Here is an 18,002-nt window from a genome sequence, read left to right on the forward strand (position 1 = left end):
TCAGAATCATAAAGTGAATTGCAATTAAGTGGCAGAGCTGGGACTTATTCAATTCACTTTTCTTCAGTGCCTTCATAGGCACTGGGCTCAGTGCTGGTTCACTGTCTCCAAATCCAACTTATGCTACTAATTGCCACTGCCCTCTTTGCCCGGGTAATCCCCTGGAACTCTGCTGCTTGTGTTCAGATCAAGTGTGGAGGCTTCCCTCCCTCTCCCATGCTTGGCCACCAAAACCCCTTGGCATCCAACCCCTGAGGATCCTTAGCTCACCTCCTGTTTTGTTTTTCTTTCTTGGCAGCCCCTCCCCTGTGCTGGCATCTTCTAATATTTCCTCCCATAGACTTCATTAGCATGGACTGCTTCAGGGTGTCCCTGGTTCCAGCCCTGCGGAGGACAGTGTGGTGATGGTAGTTCTAGCTCTGGCATCACACAGATCTGAATTTGAATCTCGGCTCTACCAACAGGAGCTGTGTAACCTGGTCACTTGCCGTCTCCAAGCCTCGGTTCCCCTCTGAAAAATGGAAGGAAAAGCAGCATCAGCCTTATAATGTTGTTAGGAGGAGGATTAAATGAGATCTTGAGTGTAATGTCTGGGACATAGTAAATGCTCAGTGAACGTGAATGGTTATTGTTGCTATCGCAACAAATTTGCAACAATATTGATTTCACTTGCTCCATTTCACATCCGCCTGGCTCCAGTTTGCCCCTTCTTCTTAGCTTTGCCCTTGGGAGGTTCTGGAGACCTCTGGTCCCCCTTTTTCCAGATGGCAAAACTCTGCTCAGATTCCCCCAACTGCTGGCCTTCCTCTGAGTGTTCTTACCTGTGCCCTGAGCCTGATGCAACCCATTACCACAGCAGCAGCAAGAAAGACATGCCAGACTCAGTCTGTGCCAGGTAAACACAGGCATGCCTCACAGCACCTAAAAGGGTGGTTTGTGAATTGTTATACACAAGTCAAAGTTTTGTAAATGGTATTTTATTTCTCTTCACCAAGAGAGTCTGCATTTAAAGAAATATTAGACTAAATCTTTTTAGAGCACAAAGAATGCCTTCTCGTGGTCAGTTAGAGCCAAACATCATCTATAGGGTTTGCTTACTGTGAGTTTATGTTAATTCTGCTTTCCCCGCCTTGGTGACATCTCAAAGAAAGTGTGTGATTTTAACAAGGAATTTTTTATTTTTATTTTATTTTATTTCTTTTTTGGCAGCTAGCCAGTATGGGGATCCAAATGCTTGACCTTGGGGTTGTAACACTGCACTGTAACCAACTGAGCTAACTGGCCAGTACCTAACAAGGAATTTTTTAAACCTAACTTAGGCCATTGCTGTGGACAGGCTCACCTGAAGCTTTGGAAGTGGGTTTCACAGGCTACTTATGTAGCTGATGAACTGAGGCCTAGGAAGATTTGTATACCTGTTCACTGTGGGCAAATGTTGATTCCTGCAGAGGCCAGTGATGGGTGTTTCTGTGTTCCTAGCTCTGAGCTGGGACCTTCGCAAGTGTGACTGAGGGTAGTGATCAAGCTGGACTTGGCCTCTAAGGCAAGAGCTGCCAGGCCAGAAAGAGTTAACACCACTCTGTCTGGGAGGGGGAGCAGTGAAGCTGCCTAAAGGTCAGGAGCCCCTTCCTAGGCCTCTTACATGAACCAGAACCAACTTCCTTTCTGAGGATTTGGTGCTTCCCCTTACGGCTGGCATGGCAGCACTGGACGAGGGCAGCTTCCTGGCTAGCGGGGAAGTCCCCAGAGCCTAGCCTTGCCCAGGGGCACTTTTCTGGCATAAAGCAAGAGCAGGGAGCAGCAGGGCCTGGGGTCTGTGACTTTGCCCAGGATGTGGCAGCTCAGCAAGGACCCCATGTTCTAAGAGTGGGCTGCTCAGGCAGGCCTCCAGGCAATAGGATCTGGGGATCTGACTTCATAAGAGGCCTTCAGTCTCTCCTTTCCCCGGGTCCTATGGACTTTCACGTGCCACCTGGGTGCTTGTAAGAAGCAAGGAGAATCCTGTTTGTAATGATGGAAGGAACTGGGGGCTGAGAGGAATGAGAAGCAGACATCTTGACTCTGTTTTGCATGAGCCCAGGCAGCAGCCTCCACCCCGCCCCATCCTATCTCCCTGTCAGGCTCCTGCTCATCTTCCCAAACTCTCCTCCAACGTGTTGTTCTCCATGACCAGCCCCTTCTGTGCTCCACAGGCTTCTGACGTGTGTGCATCTGCCTTCCCCACCCGGCAGTGGAATATTTGCAGAAAGGGTCTATGTGGAATCTATTACAGTAGGACGGTGCCCGACATACAGTAGACATTCAATAAGTGTTTCCTAAATAACTGCATGGAGGGATGGTTGGAATGAGACTCTCTACCTACCCGCCTGCCCCGCCGTCCTGGGTGCCAAGAACTCCTATCTCCTCTGCTCTTCTTGCTGCTCCACTAGGTTCCTCATTGCCTTTTCTCCCAGTCAGTGATCCATAAAAACTCTTCCCTTTTCCCAAGAAGGTAAGCCTGTTGGGTTTATGCAAATAAAGTTTGGAGTGGGCTCCATCCCGTAGGCTCTAGTAAATATTTCCCAACTCTGCCACTTGGCTGGGCCAGGAGCTGTTTGCGGAGGCTGTTGGCCCACGGGTGGCTGGGTGCTAGAGCCTAGCCTGTAGGGACCCAGGATCTGTGTATAGGCCTCTGACCCTCCCAGTTTGGGGTTGGTAGCCAGTTCAGCTAACTGTTCCAAGGCAGAACAGGACCCTTTATAAATTCCCTTTAGGAAGTAACAAGACTCTCTTGCGGTTGCCTTCTCCTGGCCATTTTAATGGAAACTGTGTGGTTGGAGCATCCAGTGACAGCTGATATCACTGTGACTTTATTTTTCATAAACTTTGGTGACAAATTTGGGTCAAGCCCCTAACCCTGGGGGGAGTCTGAGACACACACGCTCTTAGGGCTAAAGGGTCCTCGAGGCCATCTGTCTGCAGAGCTCCCATGTTCCAGCACAGGGGTTTTCTTCCTCATCCCTCTTATCCTGTGTGTTGGCACATTTATTTATTCACAGTATAATGTCTTATGACTCAGTTTTCACTGTCTGCAGTGAAATTTAAAAAGGAGAAAATATAGTGAATTTTTATAAACCTAAATATATTCCATTTTTACAGTTTGACATTTTGCATTCTTTGGTGTTAAAATATTTATTGTATGTAATGAAATCATGGTCAGAGTAGATGATATTAGTTACTTCTGTATTCTCATTTGGCAATAGAAAACAACCCTATCTGAACTCTGAAAAAAATAAATAAATAAAAGGTTTACTAGTTATGAACCTTAAAAGCCTGGGAACCAGTGATTCCAGTCTGATCTATCCCTAGTACACAAATTCTACTACCCCTGACAGATGGCCTGTGATCCTATGTCTCTGCCAAACCTCTTCTAGGGATTTCAAACTCACTACCTAGAAGGCAGCCGACCGCAGGGTTGAGCAGGTTGAAACGTCAAGCCGTCTTTCTCCTGTTAGGCCCCATCACCTCCTGTGGTTGTCGCTCTGCCTGCCTCAGCTCCAGGGACTGAGTTTATCCCCTTCACATAAAAACCCTACAATATTTGAGAAGACTTGTCATCCCAAAATTTTCCCCTTTCTATGTAAATATCCTGAATTCTGTCAACGAATCCACATACCATGCTTCTGATTGCCTTCCTTAAAGCAGTTATACACATAATACATGAATACTTTCTTCTTGTACAAAACCTAATAATAGAGATAAAAAGAAAGCCTTCTTTACTCCTGTTTGGTCTCAGTCCTCTTCCCAGAGGTAATCTCTGTTACCTCAGTGTAGTGTATGTATGTCTAGAAGACTTTTCTCTGGATATAGCACAAACAGAAATGTATAAATTTTGTGGAGTTTAAAAAATGCATACACACCTGTATAAATTATGCTATATATACTCTTTTGCAAACTTTCTTTTTAAATTTAAAAATAAGATTTATAGATTGTTTCATGGCAGTACATATAAAATGATATGGTTTTGTTAATGACCACATAATATTCTATTGTTTTAACATAATTTTACTTTTCCATTTCCCTATTGATGGATATTAGGTTGCTTCAAATGTATTTTTTTACAATGCTGTGATGAACTTTTTGAACTCATTCATGCCTTGTTGACTTTATATGAATGCACTTTGGCTTGCCAATCACCCTCTTTAAGTCTGACATCCGCAAGGATGTAACACTTGAGATCTGGTTAGTCCAGAGTACAGTGTGACTATTTTTTCATCGCTTCATCCATTTATTCATTCAGCACATTTTTATATCCTGCAGGTGCTATTTCTTATTGTGCCCTGATTTCCAGTCGTGCCAGCCACAAATAAGGCAGCAGTGGGGCCTGTCCCCATGGAACAAACATGGCCAAGTAGAAGAACCTCCCTCGATTCAGATACCCTACTTCTGTTAGTACAGAGTCCCCTCCAGATTCTTTAAAGATAATTATGTCACACTATCAACTTACACACTCTTCAAGTCAGTTAACGCCTCTCAAAGCTTTTTTAATATAAACTGTTGTCTCAACTTGTGCAGTTAATTTTCATATTCTAAGTAAAGGATTTTTACATTTGCTCCTGTGTTTTATCTTATTACTTTCTTCCCTTCCTACCATATGTTCAATCTTTTTTTTTTTGAATCTTGATGTCTTTGTGCAAGAGATTAGCTGGCCCTGCTCCTCATGCAGAGATTTAATAAGTATGCATGCTACGTTTTCATCCAAGTTACTGGGCCACAAGCAAAGTCCTGTGGCATGCCATTGGAGACTTCTCTCCTGGATGACAGTGACCCATTGTTTAATCAACCTTATCTCAGCTCATATGATCCCATCTTGACCTTCAGGAACAATACATACATACATACATACATACTATATGTAAATATTACATTTACATCTGTTATAGCATTTACCTGATCCCCTATCCTAGCAACTGTATGTGAAAGGAAATGAACTTAATTTGGCATGACCTTTTAAGTCATATGATAGGGTAGAAAGAGGGTTGTTTTGGGATCCAGTCAGATCTAGGGTCAAATTCCAGCTCTGGCACTTCCTAGCTGTATGACCTTTGGGAAATCATTTGACTTTTCTGAGATCCAGTAACCTATACTTTATGATTGTCAAAAGTATTTATGCATTCACTGCACATATATTTATTTAATAAGCACTTACTAAAAAATGAGCATTTTGCTCGTGCTGAGCAGGCCATAGTAAACAAGATAGGTCTCCTTGGTAATAAGTGTGCAAAAGCATTATCTTCATATAGTTCTGGTGACAAAAATAAGAAAAGCCCTCTCTGGAATAGGTTTTATAGACGTTTAGCCCTAACTCTCGAAAGCCGGGTAAGTGTCAGAGATTATTTCCTTTTTATAAGTAGGGAAACTGAGATACAAGTCTACTCTCAAAGTTCATGGAAAAATATAATTAAAAGACAATATGAGAGCTGGCTGGTTAGCTCGCTTGATTAGAGCACGGGGCTGATAACACCAAATCAAGGGTTTGGATTCCCATACCAGCCAGCCGCCAAAACAAATCGAAAAGATAATATGACTCTTTCCATGAACTTTATGAAGGACCCTTGCATACTGTTAGAGAGTCCCTTGGCTCAAGTCCACTCAGCCTTTTGGTAACAAATCTCCAGGCTTAGAGAATTTAGCTTAAACTGTCAGTTGTGTGGATTCAACTAACAGTTGTGTGTAGAGCCATGTCCCAGGCTATTAAAGCATAGCAGAATAGTCAAGTACTCCATAAAAATTAATCTAAAGAGCAAGCCCAGTGTCAAAGAGAGCTTCATAGGGGTGCTGCATGACCTCACTCACCGAGAGCCAGCTGCAATACCCAACTGAGTAAGGTGGAAGCAAATGCAACCTCAAGCCAGGCCCTTTCTCAAGGCCTTCAACTTTTATTCTAGAAAGAGTTGTAACGAGCTTCACGATCTGGTTTTTCCAGCTCTTAGCAAATAAAAGCTGCAAATTCAACCTGGAATAGAGGCTGCTGGAAGTAAGCATGCCAATGGTAGCAGAGAAAAACCCAATTATGACAAAGGAGACAGAAAACTTGGAAAAAGCAAAGCTCAGAGCTACAAAAAAAGCAGGCCATGTAGTACGTTGGTCAGCAGAGGTCAAACACTTCAGTGTCCCCGAGGACATGATTGCTTTCAAAAGGAGCTGAAAATTATGACTGAGTCATTGACTAAATTATCTTTCATGTACTCTTTAAGGGAAAAAAAATATATATATATATATATATAAATATACATGTATATGATATATAAGTATACATGTATATGATATATATAAAATATGTAATATACAAAAGTATATTATGTAAAAATATATATAATATATAAATATATACAAAATATAAATATATAGTACATTTTAGCAAGATATTATTCAAAAGAAATCAATAAATATCTATCTAAAACTGAGATAAAAGACTTTGGAGCTTCAAGGGATAGTCACTTTTCAGTGACTTGAAAATCCACTTAAGGTTTCCTCAGAAAGTCCTAGGCATTTGACAGGCATGTTGAAGTTTAGATCAGATTACTTGGCTTCGAATCACAGCTCTCCTGCTAGCCAGCCATGTACCTTGGACAAATCTCTTACCTTTTGTGAGCCTTGTTTTCTTCAACCCATAAAGTAGGAATTACCTGCCTTTTCAATCTCATGGGAGTATTCCAAAAATCAACAGAAATGATGTGTTTGAAAGTGCTTTGTAAACTGTAGAATGTCGTGAAAATGTACAAGTGAGGTTGTGGGCCCTATCCCAGATGTTGCCTGCTGGGAGACAGTGACCCAGGATGTGGTAAGATAAGAAAATGGGTTCCCAGTTTGCTTTAAAAACATGCGTGTGTGTATTATATACATATACATGCATATTTGCATGTGTGTGTGTATGTGTGTTTGTTTATTTAGATAATGTGTCTTTAAACCTTCCAAGGTGTCCTCTTCACCAGGCAAAAGAGGAAACTCTACAACTAACTTTAAAACTATAACATTTTATGAGATATATGAGGATACTTTAAAAAGTTCATGGAAACATTTGTATTATCTTTGTATTATCTTTTATTTTTGTATTATCTTTTAATTCTACTTTCCAATGAACTTTTTGAAGTACCCTCACATGAAATTTTGAATGCTTACTGTTTTTAATATTAATTTTTTCTAATTTAAAATTAATAAATAGCTTTTAAAAATCAAACATTACAGAAATATATGACTTAGAAAGTGAGCGCCTTCTAGAACCCCATGTGATCTCCATTCCATCTATTATTAGCAGTTTGGCTTAGGGTCCTTCAGATTTTTTTCTGTGCTAGTTCTTTTAATCCTGCAGGCATTCAACAGAGAATTCCTGAAATAAACAGTTCTTTGTTATAAAAGGTAAACCTTTGGGGGCGGAAATACATTTTACATCCTAAAAGCTCTCCATTCCATCTCCTCTGCTCCATTCCTGCTGGTTTGGCCTTAGGCACATCCTCATCAGTTCTTACCTAGACTCTTGCAGTAAATAGCTTTTTAACTAGTTGCCCTGCTTATAGTTGTACTCTCTTCCAATCCGTATTCCACAGGGCTGTTACGGTAATTGAGCTAACACTAAAACTTCACCACGACATTCCCTTTACTCTCATTACACTTTGCCCTTGGAGTCCAGTCTGAACCCCTTGCACGACGCTCAAGTCTTCCGTCACCGGCCCCTGCTGCTTGCCGGTGCCTTTCCCACCCCACACAGCAGCCATCCTGAATTGCTTGTAGTCCCTGAAAGAAAAGCACTTTTAAGCACTTTTTCGCCATGTGTGTGACTTGGGACAAGCTGCTTCCATTTGCTGAGATGCCTTTCTTTGCCTTCTCTGCATGGGGAACTTCTCTTCATCTCTCAGGGCTGCTCAGAAGGACTTTTCCTCTGGGAGCCTTCCTTTTCTCGTTTCCCTTTTTCTAGCTATCCTTGACAAAGTGAATCACCACCTTCGCTGTGCTATCTCTGTACCTGCTTCTGATTGTTAGAAGTATCTCACTATAGGAAATGAGTTTTTGATTTGTGAGGTCTCCTAATTAACCTGGGAGCTCCCCATCACCTCTGTGTCCCTAGTGCCTGTTGGTGTATAATAGTTGCTTAACAAATGTTTGTTGAACTGGGAAGGGGATCTTATGGGGGGTGGAAATGTCTGTGTTTAACACATACCATATGGAAGAGCACCTACTTTGCTACTGTTGGAGCAGACCTGGTGGTGCCTCATTTATTTGGGGTGCCACAAGAATACAAGAGACAGGACCTCAGCTTTATTGGAAGGCTATTCCAAAAGATAAAAATTACCAGGAAAAAACATTTGCTTTCATTTTTCCAATGATTAGACTTTCAGAGGCAAGCTTCCAAGTCTTGGGCGGTCACCCAGGAAATGCCAAAGGGCATCCCATTCAGACCTGTTGAAAACTTCACTTTCAATAACTATTTAGGCCACAGATATGTGTAAAAGTCCCAACCTACACTTATGGAAGTGTTTACCCCGGCTGTGTACTGTACATAAAAACAATGTGGTACACAGGAGAGGCAGGAGGCGGCAAGCACATCTCAGTAGCTTCCAGGAATCCAGAAGTTCTGGATGGGAGACCCAGGGGAGCTGCCTCATAGCATAGCACTGGAAGAAGGAGGGGGTGTGGTGGCCAGAGATGCAAGTGGAAAGCCAGGCTCTGCTCTTCCTTGCTGTGTGACTGTGAACATGTTGCCTAAATTCTCTGAGACTTGGTTCCCGCATCTGTTAAACCGGTTTGATAAGATTACTTGCTTTATTGAATTTTCATGAAGAATAAATGACAATATATTTGAAAGTGCTCTTTAATCTCTAAAGTGCTTAAAAATATATTGTATTCTCTCTTTCTTGAGCTGATGCTCATGGAGCTAATCTGTGTAGTGCTTCACAACCTTAAGTTGGTGCAGTGTGTGTGTGTGTGTGTGTGTGTGTGTGTGTGTGTGTGTGTGTGTGGTGTGTGTGTGTCCAGGGCAGGCAGGGCATCTGCACTTCCTTTTACTGGTTTCATTTGGAACCCCATAGTAAAATACACACTGGGATGGAAATTTCATGGTATTGCTGAGCCTTCTCTTTCCCCTCTTTACCTCTTTTCCCCATAATGGTGGGTTGCAAGGGCGGCCACAGGAGAGCAAGCATCAAAGCCCTTCAGTTATACATATATGTGAGAGTCAGGGAAATGCAGGATGCTGGTTCCAAAACCAAGTGCATTATGTGACCTTATCAAGCAGATGTGTGCCAATCTGTATCTGAACTTTACCCTGCTTGGTAATTGAGAGCTCTGAGCGGGGACCTTTCTCTTGACTGACACTAAATCTCATTAGAGTAACAGAATTAGGGCTACTGCTAAGTTATTACAGAGTAGGCAACAACCTCAGAGTGATAGAAATAGATGAAAGAGTCATGCTGCATTGCAGTGGAATGAAGTGAGTACTGGTAGTGGAGTTACGAGACCTGTCCTCATCGGCCCCAGCGTGGTCTCCTAGTGTGGCTGCAGCTCTCGCTGTATTTCCCTAAGCAAGTTAATTCTCCTCTCTGGGCTTCAGGAGTCATTCTGTAAAATGCTCCAGGTGATGTCTACTTTTCCTTTTAGTTCTAATGGGGAAGGAAGCGAATCACCACTTTTTGAATATCTGCCATACACCTGGCATTACCTGCACCAAGCTGCCTTAAAGAGACTATAACGTCATGATTCCATCACACATAGTAAGTCAGGATTGTATAGAACAGCTTTGGAGTCAGACAGACTTGGATTGAAATCTCAGCTCTATCATTTGCCAGCAGTGTGACTTTAGGCAAGTTTCTTAACATCTCCAAGCCCCAGTCTTTTCATCTGTAAAACGGGTCTAGTAATATAATAAGCATACTTATATGCTTGCAAGTCTACTCCCACTCTCTCTTCTATATATTATAAACGTCTTAGATTCCATCTAGTCTATTTCCCTCCCTTTGTGGAAGAATAATCAGGCCTAGAGAGATGAGTGTAACTTAATGTCAGATTATGCAACTAGTTAGATAATCTAATGTCAGCCCAAAGCAGGTCTCTGGATTGATTCTGAGCCTTGTGCTTGTTTCCTGGAGGTCTCATTTATCATCCCTCAGCTCTGAAAAGGACAGCAAAGTCCTTTCATGATAAGCAGCCCAGGTATATGTAAAAGAACCCAGTGTGATGACCAACTGCATTCACACACGGGCCACTCCCCAAGAACAGCCACTGGGCCTGGAAACCGTTCTCAGAGTTTGACAGGCAGCATCTCCTCTCTCATCCCACCCCCTACCTCCTGCCATTTCATTTATTTGAGTTAGAACAGCCCTCTGTGTGAGCAAATAAAAAATGTGGTGTGGTACTCCTCCCTAGCCAAAGAACTGGAGAGGGTGCCCCTGTCCTCTTGTCTTCAGGTAGAACCAGAAGACTCTTGTTCAAAAGGGATCAGGCTCACAAAAAAAGAACTCCCATCGATGCAGCTCCCCATGAAGGGAATGCTGCAGGCATCTCGGCAAGGCTGTGCAGCAGTGCACTGGTTAGAATTGTTCAGTCCTGGGCACCATAGAACATTTGCGAGGGTGGGTTCACTATGAGGGCAGAGGCCCTTCTCAGGGTTTTTAAACCTGAAATCAGGGACTTATATTCCAGAGGGAGGAGAAAACTTTTATGGGCTTAAAATGATGGGGGTTTTCATGCATGTGTCAACACTAGCAATGCTATGTCCTAAGAACTGAAGCCAAAGCATTAAACAACATGACTGATAAGCTTATTGCATTTCCAGAGTAAGTGCAAGAAAAGACAAGGAGGTCTCTCTGGAAATCTTCTTTACAGGGGTAGCCAACTCCAAGTAGTTCCAGACTCCTAAGGAGCCATGTGTTTATTAAAGGGCCCATGTCTCCTTTCTTCCACCCCTCCTTTGTGTGGAAGTTTGATGCTCTCAGGAAAATGATCCCAATTTGCCTAGCCAAGGCACATCTAGGCTGGCTTGTCATGGGTTTGACTAGAAACCAAGGACTGGATGAGGCCATCTCCCAAGGCACGTCCCGGAGGCTGGAGCTTTGGGCTCTTAGGGAACAGCCAAGAGCCACTGAGAGAGAGTCCCCCAAGCAAAAACACAGTTAGCATCTCTTGGGATACTTTTAGCCCTGTTTACCTGAGATGAGTTACCTGCCTGCCCCATTCTACCACTTGTAATATATTTTTAGAATATATTTATGAGGAACACATTTGCCAGCCGTTTACAAATCAGTTACAAACCAGAAACTCTTCCTCACTGCTAGGGAGACGTATAGAAGGTGGGGGAGAAAGAAAAAAAAAAAAAAGTCTTGCCTGTAATTGAAGGCAGGTTGGGAGATGTTCATGCTTTGAAACGCTCCTTCTTGTGAAATGTTTATGAAACACTTTCCACAAACGAGTTATGCAACTGAGACAAGAGCTTTGATCATTTTCATCACCAGTGATATATTCATTAGCACTGGACTGTATTCCCCCAGGGAAGGCCATGTGAACATGTTATGGGTAGGGGACAAAGGGTGAGTACCCCAGCCCCACTACGCCCCATCGCAGGACCCCAAGACAGATGGTTAGTAAGGAGGTCAACATGTACGTCTGGGCCAGAACCCAGCCTTTTCCAGCATCGATAGTCTATTCTCTCTCCTATCCCTGGGACATTTGTAGCAGTGTTCGGTTGAGAGAGCACCAGGCAGGGGAGGGGGAGGGTGTCAGGAGATCATTCTCTCTTCGGAGTTTTGCCAATGTCTTGCTATATAAATTTATACCCATCTCTGAAGCTCTCTGGGCTTCTGTGGACTGGAAAGGTGAAAACTTGTCCTTACACCTCCTGTCTGGGAGGAGAAGCCAAGTCGGGAATGTACAAAGGGTGTCCACCTCTTCAGAAGGGGTTCTCTCCTTCCAGAGGGAGCCTACTGCTTCCTAAGGGGATGTCAGAGAGTTCATTGGGATTAGAAAAGATTATCACCCGTGATACCTGTTTAGCTCCCTGGTCACTGACCAAGACTCAGTGTAGTATCTCAGCACAGTATGGTGGGTGGAGAAGATCCTAAACAAACAAACCTCCTCCAGGAGGTGGACAGGATGCTTATTGGCTGTGACAGGGCAGAGCACTCTGTGGTGGCCCATGTCCTCGGGGATTAGTTCATCCCGAGTACAGTAGAGAAATATTCCATTTGCGTGAGAAGAACTGCCAAAGAGACCCTGGAGACGGATCATGATTCCAGGCAGGCTGTGGGTTTGGTTGGGTTTTCACAAGTACGGGGGAAATTGGGTTTTCGTCCAATTTGCCTCTGGTTCTCACATTAGAAGTCAATGGGATCCAACAGAAGTCTCTCTATCTCATCTTCCAGATCCACAGCCAACACCCAGTTGCCTGGAAAGGTTCCAACCTTTTCCACTCGACAGATGTGAAAAGGGATTTTTTGGATTGGGGAGGACTTTATTTCTTAATTCCTTAGGTTCTCAGCCCCTGAGAGCATAGAGAAGCATGCTGGAGGCAGTGTGGACTGTCCATGTATCTCCCCGTCCTGTTCTAGCTCTGCCCTTTCTGAGACCCACAGACCAAAGCTGAGATTTAAGAACTCTTCTTCGAGAAAGAAGTCTCCTTTATGGTCTTTCAATTTGGTTTGTTTAGGATTGTCTTCTTTTGGGATTACTGTCAGCACCTCACACCCAGGTGGTGATGAATGATGAAAAATGTGAAAGGTCAGTGAAGCAAATTAAAAAAAAAAGTCAGAAGAATAATACACAGAGTTGTCAGAAAGCCCCAGACCAACAGCCAAAGGACTGTTCTGCTATCGGGCACTTCGTTTTCAGAACTGGGAGGTTGGGAGTGCCCCCAAAAGAGTTTGGAGGGCAATTGATCCAGGAAGCAGATGAAAGGGTGAGTTTTCTTTCATGAAGGCGCTGGTTTCTGAAATTAAGTGTTGCAGGAAGACCTGGCACTGATTCTAACAGATAGTGCCCAGGTTGGAGGCAAAGCACATGTTTTCAAGCCCTGTCATAGCTGCACCTCCTTATCTCTCCAGTGCGCATAATGAGTCTATAAAGGAAACTTGCCACTTGCCTCTGAGCTGGAGTGGTGCCAAGCTGCCCGAGGTGGTTCCACCGTCATGATTTCACCTCCAGTTGTCCATGTTCTCCACCTGTCCCCCTTCCTCCATCCTGCCTCCCTATCCCCCTTCTGGGATGGTGATGCCCAGGGGCAGGAGGGGGATATGGAGAGAAAAAGGAGGGATGGGAGGCTGCCAAAAAAGGCGTCGCTTAAGTGAAATCTCCTCTCAGAGCAAAGCTTAAAGTTGTTGTGGTTGTTTTTAAATAAATAGTTTATCATCTATTTCTAGTTTTTAAAAACCTGCTAACAAAAGTTTCCCAGGAATCTAGGATGTGGAAACTCTAATTTCTGGGGGCAGAACTAGGACACTAGATCTTCTTAGATAGAGGCGTCAAGAGTGGATGGGCAGAGCTGAGGGTCAAGGGGGAGGAAGTAGTCTCTGGAGACCACTCCCAGGTGGCCATACCTTTGGAGTTTTTAGAAAGTCTAACTCTCTGCTCCCATTGTGCCACTTTCTACCTCTTTCTCTTTCTCCGCTTTGCTTCCCAGGCTCTAGAATGGACTCCTTAAGTGACAGGAATGCTTCGTACAGACTCTTCCTTAAAGAGCCATTCTTACAAATTTCTGTGCAACCAGGGCTTCTTGGTGTTATTTAGATCTGTTTTATCTAAGAATACTGCAATGACCTGAACTAGCCAAGCCTACCAAATGCACTAGGGGATTGGAATTTGTAATTCCACTTTAGGACTAAAAGGGAATAAAACCATGTAGTATCATACAACGGATGGGGAAACTGAGTCCCACAGAGGCTGAGTGATTGCTCAAGATTATATCATAAGTTAGGGTCAGAATTAGGCCATCCAGAGTTAGGACTAGAAACAAGGTCAACATGGTTCAGTGTTTTCCTCACTTTACCTCATTGAAGGCTATGGAGAGATGGGTTTTGTTTATATCTTTTATTTAATTAACATTCATTGAGTTCCCAGTATGTGCAAGGCACCATTTTTGGGACATTAGGTCTCAGTCTCTTATGTCACTCAGTGGGACCTTCCTAAATGTCCAACCAAAGGGAATTTTTTCTTTAGTGATCCAAAGCACCATTTTTCCACAGAGATTAAGCATAAGTATAGGTGTTAGTCTTAACGTTCAACTTGGATTAAACTAATACAGACAGGAAAGATTCCAGGATGTCAGTGATATTTCCAATGTGCAGACCAAGATAGTGGTTTAAGACAGAATCTCTATGGCCAAGAGTTTCCATCTGGCTAGGGAACAACCAGATGTCCTAATCATAGGGTCACACCAATGTCTTTTACAAGGTGTGGTCTGTGCCCTGTGCTCCTTGCCATATTACATGAATTCAGAGTTGCTTGGCTTTCCCTTCCAGTGGGCTTTCTGAAAAGCTGCCAGAGGGTAGTTGTCCTCAGGGTGGGAGGAGGGGTGGGCCCAACAAGTACTTCCTGCCCTGCCCTTGGACACCTGGAAGCCCACATGTGGGTGGTTTGTGCTATCATCGAAGGGCGGGCGGTAGAGACAGAAGAGAGTTTGGAAACCACCACAGGCCCCTCAGGCTGCAACTGCGGCAGTGGCTTTGAGGGAGACATGTCCCCACCTGTAGGGAAACAGACAAAGACTGTCACCGAAGTCACACAGGCAAAGAGGGCCAGCTGCAGAGGCAGCTTCGTACACAGAGGACGGAGAGTGCAGAAAACAAGGGGGGGGGGAAGGAAAGAGAGTCCTCCAGGTCAGTGGTCCCCAGACTCTGGGGTATCAGGGATGGGATTTCATGCAGGAAAATAAAAAACAGAATTTGGGAGAGATCAGTAAAGTGTTGCCAATATTTTACTCTGTGAGGTGCAGAGTTTTAAAAATACCATTTAGGATCAACATCATTCCATAAAAGAAATTCTAACATCTCCTCCAACTAAGAAAAAAGGAATATCATCTCATAATTTACAAGAATTTAATCCATTAAGCTTTATTTTTAAAAGTCACTACAATCTCCTTATTTTTCTCATTTCAACGAAACCGCACTAGGTACTGGCATAGCCCCCAGAACAGTGTTTGGGAATGATTGTCTAAGTGGACTCTCCACCCTGCAGACTAGTATTCCATAGTGCCACTCACATATGTCTCTGACTAGCTGCCCTGGCCTGAAGGGCACACAGGCAGGAAAATCAAGCTGCAGGCCTGTAGGCACTGGTGTAGCGCTTTCCTCTCTGGGCTGGCCACTCATTTCCTCCCCTGATCTTCTTTCCATTTCTGTCTGTCTGGGGAGGCCCCAGAACTGATACTTTCCCCTGCCTCCAATTGCAGATCAAAACGGAGGACCTCAGTGACTCTCTGCAGCAGACACTCTCCCATCGGCCATGCCACCTCAGTCAAGGACCTGCCATGATGTCCGGAAACCAAATGTCTGGGGTAAATGCCAGCCCATGTCAGGGAACCCTGACATTCTCAGTGAGTCAGTGAGTTTAATTCAATTCCTCTGAGAAATGCTACACCTCCATGCTTGGCACTCTGAATCCATACTGGTCTAAAGAACTCCCTGTAGGCAATGTGAGGAAGAGATTCTGAGGCCCGGAGTGAGGGTAGGGTTCCATACTGGTCCTGGCTAGAGATGTGAAGAGGGAGGTCTCTACCTCTCTGGGACAAAAAGGAGCCAGTCTTGCCAAAATGAAGGACCTAGCAGCTGTGCTATTGGTACCTGCCAGCTACATCCAGGGGAATCATAGGATGACAGCTAGTGCCACAATTACAGAATGTTTCTGTCCCCATTGGCCCACTCTGCCTTCCCCAAGGTTTTGCATCAAAGCCAAACTAGAATGGACCACTGGTATGGGAAGAAAGAGGCATCCCGAGACAGTAATGACAAGTTCTAAGAAGACATTCACGTCACAGGCCCTCTTCTCAGTATGGATCACCTGGGAAGAAAGAGCCACCCCTTTTCCAGAAATGCCTAAGACTAGGATGTGCATCCATCCCTTCACCGCTTCATTCGGCAAAGCTTACCAAGTCTTCTCTATGTGCACAGACCTAGGCTCAGCCCCCTGGGGACACAGAGCCCTGGGGATTTGTATTACAGAAGATCCCTAGATCACCCAAGTATTGGGATTGGTATTCCCATGTCCTGGGCTAGTGGGAGAAACCCAGGGGAAACGGACTTTCTGTTTAGCCAAATTGGTTTTTTAAGAACTAATAGTTTGCCCATCTCCCAACTCCTACTCTAATACTCTCCAGGAAAGATTCAGGCTCAGGAAACCACCAAGGCATGGCTTTTAGCATAATCAAGTGGCATGAGATTAGAGGGGGAAAAAAATGGACAATTGGGATTGCATGTCATTTCTAGGATAAACCTTTGAGAGATGGGTAATACCCAGCCTCTGCCCTCGGGTATTTACAATCTGGTTGGGAGACAGGATGGACGCGCACAAAAATTAAATCATGAGGCAAGGGTTAAGTAGAGTATGTTGCAAGGACTGCTTAGCTGAGTGCAGAAACTGTCACAACACCAGCATTAATGGAGTAGCTACTATATGCCAGACACTGGGGATCCACAGGGGCATTAGGCAAGGTCACTGCCTGCAAACTCTCTTGAGTGTGGAGACCCATGAAACAGATTGGTGGCAGGCAGATGGAGCCAGTGTCCCCAGTTGGTAAATTCTGTACTGTGTATGTATCTCCCTGCATGTAGGACATGGCTTCCCTCCACCCGCTCCAGCAGCTCGTGCTGGTTCCTGGCCACTTACAGTCTGTATCCCAGTTCCTGCTATCTCAGACCCAGCCTGGGCAGCAAGGTAAGAACCCTGGGGGTTTCCACATAGACCAAGTCCAGGAAAGTGCTGCTGCAGAGGCTGCTTGCTGGGTGAGGGGACCTAAGTGCAGGCACAGGTGAGTTGCTCACCCCTCTTCTATTAAGACCGGTTTGTCTGCCTCGGGCCAGAAGCGACCCTGGCAGTATCCCTTCAGGCTTATTCTCCTATGTTCCCCTTCCAGCCTTCTGCTGGGTCTGGCCCACCGCCTCAATTTCATAGAGAGTTGAGACTGAAGTTGCAGGGGTGGGTGGCAGGGTACAAGGAAGGAGAAACTCCCTAGAAAATGCAGCATAGGGCCGGCCTGTGGCTCACTCGGTAGAGTGCGGTGCTGATAGCGCCAAGGCCCCGGGTTCGGATCCCATATACGGATGGCCGGTTCGCTCACTGGCTGAGCGTGGTGCTGACAACACCAAGTCAAGGGTTAAGATCCCCTTACCGGTCATCTTTTAAAAAAAAAAAAAAAAAAAGAAAGAAAATGCAGCATAGACAAGTCCCAATTCCTTGGAAATCTCTTCTGAATCTGTATTCAGACTTTTTCCTCCTGGAAGCCTTTTCCTCCTGGAAGCCTGGCTGTGATTCTGTATGGATAGAGCAGCAGTGCCACCCACAGGCTGTAGGAAGGGTTTTCAGGTTTTCTTTGGCAGGAAAGTTACTTCCAGAGCACTTCTCCCTGGCCAAGAGCAAACAGATCCAGCTATTAATAACAATAGCTAGCATTTTTTGAGCATGATGTGCCAGGAGCTCTGCTGAATGATTTTCCTGACTTATTCCTCAAAATAATCTTGTGTAGGGTAGACATATTATGTCTCTAGTGACCTACTAGAAAGTTCCAGAACAGCCAGAGCAATCAGGCAAGAGAAAGAAATAAAGGACGTCCAGTTTGGGAAAGACAAAGTCAAACTGTCCCTGTTTGCAGATGACCTGATCCTATATATAGAAAAACCTAAAGACTCTACCAAAAAAGTCTTAGAGCTGATTAACAATTTCAGTAATGTTGCAGGATACAAAATTAATGCTCCTAAATCAGTAGCATTTATATTCTCCAATAATGAACTAACAGAAAGTGAAATCAAGAAAGTAAGTCCATTTACAAT

The 18,002-nt window shown here is 44.3% G+C and overlaps 1 protein-coding gene across 1 annotated transcript in view; it reads left to right on the forward strand.

Moving 5' to 3' along the window:
* POU2F3 (POU class 2 homeobox 3) overlaps positions 1–18,002 on the forward strand; it is a 76,196-nt gene that overhangs the window by 38,243 nt on the left and 19,951 nt on the right. The window contains exons 4-5 of the mRNA XM_063094351.1: positions 15,410–15,553; positions 16,788–16,890. Coding sequence (XP_062950421.1) covers positions 15,410–15,553; positions 16,788–16,890 — 247 coding nt within the window. The remainder of the gene's footprint in view (positions 1–15,409; positions 15,554–16,787; positions 16,891–18,002) is intronic.

Source organism: Cynocephalus volans, chromosome 4 (genome assembly GCF_027409185.1).
Source record: "Cynocephalus volans isolate mCynVol1 chromosome 4, mCynVol1.pri, whole genome shotgun sequence".
Lineage (NCBI taxonomy): Eukaryota > Metazoa > Chordata > Mammalia > Dermoptera > Cynocephalidae > Cynocephalus > Cynocephalus volans.